Source organism: Nuphar pumila, chromosome 11 (assembly GCF_984573655.1).
Source record: "Nuphar pumila chromosome 11, dmNupPumi1.hap1.1, whole genome shotgun sequence".
NCBI lineage: Eukaryota > Viridiplantae > Streptophyta > Magnoliopsida > Nymphaeales > Nymphaeaceae > Nuphar > Nuphar pumila.
The window spans coordinates 117,990,519-117,998,316 of NC_143259.1; the positions used below are offsets into that span (position 1 = coordinate 117,990,519).

The 7,798-nt window shown below is 39.4% G+C and overlaps 2 protein-coding genes across 2 annotated transcripts; one reads left to right on the forward strand and one right to left on the reverse strand.

Annotated features, from left to right (window-relative positions):
- The first annotated feature begins 760 nt into the window (after positions 1–760).
- LOC149823097 (nuclear transport factor 2B-like) lies at positions 761–1,993 on the forward strand. Its single transcript, XM_089981416.1, has 2 exons — positions 761–1,101; positions 1,745–1,993. Exons 1-2 carry the CDS (start codon positions 781–783, stop codon positions 1,817–1,819), a joined length of 396 nt encoding a protein of 131 aa, XP_089837542.1. The 5' UTR covers positions 761–780; the 3' UTR covers positions 1,820–1,993.
- Positions 1,994–4,233: 2,240 nt separating this feature from the next.
- On the reverse strand, positions 4,234–6,031 carry LOC149823098 (uncharacterized). Its single transcript, XM_089981456.1, has 2 exons — positions 5,544–6,031; positions 4,234–4,698 (listed from the first exon to the last, which is right to left on the reverse strand). The coding sequence occupies exons 1-2, from the start codon at positions 6,005–6,007 to the stop codon at positions 4,542–4,544; spliced, it is 621 nt and encodes a 206-aa protein (XP_089837582.1). The 5' UTR covers positions 6,008–6,031; the 3' UTR covers positions 4,234–4,541.
- Positions 6,032–7,798: the final 1,767 nt, after the last annotated feature.

A 7,798-nucleotide genomic window follows, 5' to 3' on the forward strand; every position in this document is an offset into this window, starting at 1 on the left:
CAGATATCTGTTGAATCTGATATCCTTCCAATTCAGATTTGAAACTCAAAACCATGATTATAATTGAATATGCTTTTAGCTTACTGAATCCGACTTAATGGAATTGTATTTTGTTAGATATTAGACTAAATCTGATCCACTTTTTTTTTTTTTTGTGACGAGAAACCCTCGCCGAGACTAGGAAAACCCCGGGTGAGTCCCCACGACTACCCTGCCTTGGCCCGCCTCTGAAAGCTATGGACACACACATGTGCAGTTTGAACACATGGTGGGCCTGGGCTCATATATATCTAAGTTTCATCTTCATTGTACCACCAATATTGAGCATTACTGGCAAGCAAGATCTACGTAACATGCAAGTGTGCTCATAAAGTAAGCACCTACTTTGCACATTATAATGCAAATTAGGAAAAAAATAATAACATAAGATGGAAAGTCCAATGTTCAACACTTTAGATATCGACCGAAAGAACCTTCAAGTTCAGTAGAGAAATTTTTAGTAATCCTTTCATAATTCGCATTATATTCTGCAAAATTGAAAAGGGTTATATGGGTTATTTGAAAATGAGGGCGATCATACCAGCAGTACCTTAAAGTAAAGCCACCATATTCGGTTATCCTTTATCCCTTTCTTGTATTTGACATCTTTTTCTGAAGATTCGTTGCGTACAATTACAGCCAAAAAAAGCTTTGTTCCTTTAAGATCCTTGCTTTTGATCTTATATAAGAAAGTACATCTAGAGAGAGAGAGAGAGAGAGAGAGAGAGAGAGAGAGAGAGAATGGAAGGAGAAAATGAATTGGAGCAACAAATAGAGATCGTGGCCAAGGCATTTGTTGATCATTATTATTACCTCTTTGATAGTAATCGATCTTTACTACTAACACTCTACCAACCATCTTCATTGTTGACGTTTGAAGGCCAGAAGTTCCATGGAGCTGCTGACATATCTCAGCGGCTCTGCCAGCTACCGTTCGATCAATGCAAGCATTCCATCTCTACCATCGATTCGCAGCCCTCGTCTATTGCAGGTGGAATCATTGTATTTGTGAGTGGCAACCTACATTTGCCCGGTGAAGAACACCAGCTGCGATTTAGTCAGGTACTTCTCTCCCCAAACAAACCCCACCGACCAAACAGAAATCGGCTTTTAATACCTTTCTGAGTTAATTTGTTCTCAATATATTTCATGATATAAAAGATTTCTTACTTTAAGGGCATGTTTGAAAGCAAGAAAATTTTTCACAGGAAAAGAAAAATTTGCCTATGAGTTATGATATGACAAATTTTATAAATAAAATTTTTTCACTTGTTTCTGTAAGCATGAAAAAACGAAATAAAAAGCTATAGAGGTGGTTTACCACATCCAAGAGAGAGAGAGAGAGAATCATGAGATGACGTTTTTTGGGAGAGAGAGAGAGAGAGAGAGAGATGAAACCTGGCCAACTTCATGAACTTAAGAAACATTTTTTACTTTGGCTTCATGAACTTGGTCATGTTTTACTTGTTGGTTAAACAAATCTTAACTAGAATAAAATGTTTAATTAAGCACCCCGTGTGACATTTATGTAAATATTATGGAAAAATATGTGACCTTGTCACCACTAATTAAGCTGTAAAATACTCTTCAAAAGGTAGTGAAGGACTACCTCATGGGTGATTTAACTTTTTTATAGTGTTGTAATTGCTAGGAATTGAAATCAAGAAAGAGCTCTTAGTCCTAACGAAAGGCATAATTTGTGCAGATGTTTCACTTGGTCCCAACGATGCAGGGAAGCTTCTTCGTGCAGAATGACATATTTCGCCTCAACTACGGTTGAGATAGCCACAACTGTTGTCGATCAAGCCATAGTTAATCTGATGGATGGACGGTCCGATGTTGCCTGATTTTGATGGCATTTGTAACTTTAGTTTCTTTCTGCTACTTGAATCAATGGATGACATTTAGTGCATCCCCAAATGCACAACTGTTAAGTGTCTTTCTGCATCTAAAATCAATGGATAATCTCTCTCCCTCTCTCTCTCTCTCTCTAAACTCGGACAAGTTACGTTTTCAGGAGAAGGGATCCTATACTACCACATATGATGCGATTGGGATCCTATGTCAACCCATGTGTCTGGACGGATAGGATTAGTCCACATTCCGGAGGTTGAGAATGTGGACTAATCCTAGCCTATACTATGGATCTCATCATATGTTATATGATAGGATCCATGTTCCATTTTTAGAACCTGTTGATGTCCGTATCCTTTTTTCGGACTTTAAAATATTGGCCACAAGTTTATATTCCTAACAAAAGTAAAAAATGACTGGAATAACAAAAAAAAAAATTAGTAGAATAAAAACAAAAACAAAAAGTAAAAATGACACATAGGGGATTTTTATAATTTTATAAAAACACATAAAAAGACTTACATTTCCAAAGCACATCTACTAAATACATCATGCAACTTCTCATTTAATTATATATCACTAGAAGGTATGGGTGGGCATCGGCCCCGGCCTGCTAATGGACAGAGCTGACCCGGCCCGTTTACTAACGGGCTGGGTTTTGGCCTGGTTTTTAATCGGCTCGGATTTGAAGAGAAGCTCGTGGCCCAACCCATTAGCCTAACGGGCCAATGTGAACAGGTCGGGTCCCTCCGAGTCCAAACCTATTTGTAGGTTATTTTTTAATAAAATTAATACAATAATTCTTAGAATACCAAAAAAATGTATTAAATAAAAAACATAAAATTAAATAACTAGTAATAGTTACTCATTCTTAAAATTAACAAAAAATGAATTAAATGTAATAATTAATTTATAAAAATTTTATATTATTAAAAAATTTAATAAATAACTCAGGCCCAAAGGGTCGGGTCGGGCCCGACCCACTTATATAACGGGATGGGTTTCGGCCTGCTACCTAACGAGCCTGGGCCTAAAATTATGGCCCAAACCCGGCCCATGACGGGTCAGGTGGGCTTGGCCCATCGGGCCACCGGGCCTGTTGCCCATCCCTAGTAGAAGGTGACCTCTAGTTATACAAATTATGAAACTTCTAGCCAGCATGTTACAAGGTGGCAATCTACACGACTATATACACAAGATAGCAATTATTCCAAGTAACAGCCGTGCATGTTCAGCATATGGTAACACCCAACACATGCACATACATCTTCTCAACTACGGCACTTTTGTATAATGGGGTTGGCTACTGCCAACTTGATTGTAGGCTTAGATGAACGTGCTTGGCACAACTGAAAAATCTTTATGGAGGAACAAGGCTTCATGGAGGGTGGATCTGATGCAATTACAGTGCACACCAAAAGTGTGTCGCTACACCTGGTAGTCTTTCATTTCACTGTTGGACCTTCAGCTGATAGGCAGTATCTCAAAGATGGAGGGCTGCCAGATGCCGCTGCACATTTTTTATGTTCAACGTGATTCCACCTGATCCGCTCTTAGCTTCATGTGGGTTGAGGCCTCATATAGCAAGGCTGAACCATTAATCCTCTCTTGACAAGATACAACCTGATTTATCTACCTTGGTCTTGGACCTTGATCAACAATTGGGTTGGATCAGTTTTTTTTTTCTTTCTTTTTTTTCCTGGGTTGGAAGGGGGGAAGTAGAGGAGAGTCAAGGTAGGTGATCAATTACAAGACAAAAAATCAGGTTGTCTTTTGGATTTTCACTTTGATTGTTGACCATTAATGGACTTTGACCTTGATCAGCTCATCAATGAACTTTGACTTTGCATTTGTCTTTTGGATCTTACTCGGATCGATTTAGACCTTGGCCCTAACCTCTTTGCATGGGCATTAAAAAAATAAACAATCCAAGGGTGTTTATTTTCTTACAGCTCATTTGTTTCATGAAATTTTGATGGGAGATTGCTGAGATGGCATCATTTTCTCACCCTTTTTTCCACCATGAATGAAACAAACATCAAATAATCATAGTTGAAAAATGTCATGCTGGCATAAGTGGGCACCAATTTTTCAGATCTGCCAATTTTCATGTGCAAATCATTCCATAGAAGGCTGAGATAGCTGGATTTTTTTAGAAATCCATACCTTTTCTCATAAAAACTTTCCTCCCATGTGAATGAAACAAACAGGCCCTCAAGAAGAAAATATTTCACCTCCCCACTTCACTTGTTGGAGAGAGAGAGAGAGAGAGAGAGAGAGAGAGAGTTGTGTTCCTCTACATAAAAACAAAGGTTTTTTGATTTGCAGTTGCAATACTCATTAAATTCAAAACAAAGGCTTTTTGACTTGCAGTTGCAACTCATTAAATTCTCAAGCATCTGCAATAAGAATAGTAAGGGAACAGCGTGCTCCCCGTTCTCCATTTTGGAAATGCCAAATCAGGACACCAAGTCTCACCCAAACACCACAACATGAGCCTCTGAGAAGCATGAATAGTCATGAGGACCCATATAGGTGTCAATTTTTCCTGTCAAGAACTTGTATATGAATATGAATCACAGACAAAGTAAATGAGCCTATCAGAAACTCAGATCAATATAACCCCATGGAAGCATATGGTGAGAATGTCAGCAACAGTGTGGGCAGCAGCACACACAAGAAAACCAACCGGTTTGTTGGTCTGCAGCAGCAGGAGGCTGTTCTGTGGGCTCTTTCTCCACATTGATTGAGCCACACTTTTCTTTTTCCAACTTGATTGAGGCACTTTTTTCTTCTGTTGTTAATCTGCACATTCCGATAAAAGAAGTATCAGGTTGACTAGTCAAGTTAACCTTTGCCTAGGGAAACCGATCAAATCACCCTAGTCTGATACTTGGACATATTCAAGGCTTCAACAAATGGATTGCTGGGTAACCCAAGATGACTTGGGTATATTTCCTTGGCCTCCAATGTGAATTGGAATCTCACAATTGTGAGATTATGACATGTGAGGCAATTTACCCACCAGCTTGAAAACTTGCGTAAATTTTGCAGTGTGGAAATGATTCACATAAGGTAATATAGACACCGATCTGTAAACGTGTGTAAATTGATTTGTAAATGAGTCAAATCTGATTTATTTACACACATCTTGTGTGCTTTCGATTCACATGGGGAATCCTGTGAATTGGAATCACATTCTCATTTGCACATTCTGATTCATTCACACAAGAAAAGTGCACGTAAATGTGCCCTTGAATGCATAGAGAAACTGACAATCTAATTAGCAACTATTAGCAACTTGGGGTTCAACTTTGGTCTTACTTGAATGACTTGATATCCAGAATCAAAAGCGATTGAAAACTCTGGTACATTTATACAGTTTTATGAACCAAATATCTGACTAGCTTTTGGACATGGGAAACTACTCATGATTTTATCAATTTCACTAGGGAGACTCCAATTCTCTTCCAACCAACGAGTTGGAAATCAATTATGAAGAAGAACCCCAAATCGAGACTTCAAAGTTCAAACTCAGAAGGGTCAATCTGGGACTCGGAACAATCTATTCTACAGCAACACTTGAGACACATGAAACTCTTAAACCAGAGAGAGAGAGAGAGAGAGAGAGAGAGAGAGAGAGACCATACATTGGAAAGGCGAATGACTTTGTGCTAGCATTGCTACTATCAGAAGGGCGAGGACTCACGGCCTTTGGAGAAAATGAAGGGCATTGTGCCTTCCCTTCCTCACCACCGTCAGCATTCTGCTGCTGTTGTCCTGGAATAATCACCTCCTTACGTGATTTTTCCGCACTGCTCGAAGCATCACCTATATCACCATGAACTCCTAGTCTTTGCTCTAAGCTCCCTGCATCATCTAAACCCCCCATTTCTGGGATTGAATTCCCGTTCTCCGGAAATACACCCAATTCTCCAGACTTTCCTAATAAGAGAACATGGTCTCTCGAGAAACTTGAATTCCCTCCCATGTGAATACTGAACAGGGACTCATTGGACGCCACACTCCATTCCATGGGCGCCTGAGATTTGGTCCTTGCGAAAACAGAGGATGGTATTCGATAATTGTCGATGTCGTCCGTCTTGGTCATCATCTGGACAGGCGGCAATTGCTTCGGCAAGCCACCAGAATTCTCCGCCGATTTGTTCACTGAATCATACATGAGTACTGGTGATGCCCCCAGTTCCAGTTCCAAATCACTCTGGTTCTGTTCTCTAAACTTCTCTTTTGGAGGCAAAAGAGGAGATGGGCTGTCTCCAGATGCCTCGCCCAGTAGGCTTGGCTCTAGTTGGAAGAAATCGTCGCTTTCAGACGAACTTCTTGAAGAGGAAGAAGGGGACTCTGTATCCTTCGGCCTGGAACTCTTGGCCTTCCTCTTTGGTTTCTTGTCTGAGCTCAAAAGGACCTGTTCCTCGCTTGCACCAGAGTTGTTCACACTTTCACCACCATTAGCGTCTTCCATCAATGGCAATGCTCCAATTTGAAAGTTCTCCTTCCAACCAAAGTTTCAAGCATCATGAAGAATGAGGTGTCCTCTGTTCAAAACATACGTGACAAAAAGATCAATTTTCAGTCCCTCTGGAAGAAGGGAATAGTTATCAAGCAACTTAATCAGAAAACCAAAAAACTTGAGAATTACTTGTTACCTACTCATTTATCAAATGAGAAAGAAATCTGTAAGGAAGATTTCCATCTTCACATCACAGACATCAGAAAAAAGGGAGAAATTTTCCATATTTGTAAAGCAAGATTTCAGCAAAGAGGAAAGAAAATACCAACCAGAAAAGCATTCTAAAAAGAATAAAACTGATTGGACAAATGGGGCATGGGTTGGTGGAGACTCTTCAACATTAAAATTTGGTAGAGGTTTTACACCTTACCCTTCTTCTTGGCACTTTCCTACGGTTATGGCTAACCACGTTCTCTCCGTTTCTCTCTCCACGATATCACACCTTCAACGAGACCCTCCCTTCCCGCGACTTTCTTACACCCGTTGGCTCGCCTTGCAATGTTACTTATTATAGGATTTTTTTATCCCGGCACTCCATGACAAGGAAAAACTTTGTTTGTTTTGTCATCTATCAGACTTAAACCTCCTCTCTTCTGTAAAAAAATGAGGACATGGACACCACACCCTTCTCAAGAAATGTCAAGATGGATGGCTGCTGCATGCCCACCATGCAGTGCAGATGTGAACTCGGTAGAAATTGGCATGAAACCTTTGTGGTAGTTAGAAAGAAGAGGAAAAAACACGAGGAATTAAAAAAACAAAACAAATGAAAATTAACTGGGTAATAACCAAAAGGGCATCTATGTTTTTCAAAATTTTAAAAGCATACATAAATGTTCTTAGTTAACTATTGCACTCTTAAGCCTTAAACTGTCCAACACAGTCAAATTTATTTTTATTAAACGATTCTATCGGGGTTTTCTCTTACTCCCCAACCTAAATATTTGATGAGAAACTGAAAACCATAAAAAGCTAAAAGCTTTGGTGTTTGTATCAATTGAAAGAAAACGTTTGGTAGACATTTGGAAAATTATGCAAGGTTGTTCACAGTTGCGGTTATGTAAGCTATAAACGGATTATGTAGGGGGGGAGATTAATTTGCTGGTAGCAGCATTCTTCATATCGCATGATATGAAAAAATTCTTGCTGTCTTAACTCCCCCTTTTTAAAAATTATCCACATCAAACATCATAAAAATGAACAAGTTTCCATCCTTTTTTCTTAGATAAACGAGAAAAAAATACCTATTTTATATTTACACGGAGAAACCGTTCTCAAGGTAAGAGACCTAGCAACGGTTGCTCACTCAATTCATCAACAAAAAACCCTAGGTTTCATCATCGCTCACCAGGGACTACACCCAACTTCTACCTC

Coding starts and splice junctions, on each gene's coding strand:
- LOC149823097 (XM_089981416.1), top strand. CDS start 781: ATGGAAGGAGAAAATGAATTGGAGCAACAAATAGAGATCGTGGCCAAG. Junction 1,102..1,744: donor ACCAGCTGCGATTTAGTCAG/GTACTTCTCTCC, acceptor TAATTTGTGCAG/ATGTTTCACTTGGTCCCAAC.
- LOC149823098 (XM_089981456.1), bottom strand. CDS start 6,007: ATGATGACCAAGACGGACGACATCGACAATTATCGAATACCATCCTCT. Junction 4,699..5,543: donor AAGTCATTCGCCTTTCCAAT/GTATGGTCTCTC, acceptor CGGAATGTGCAG/ATTAACAACAGAAGAAAAAA.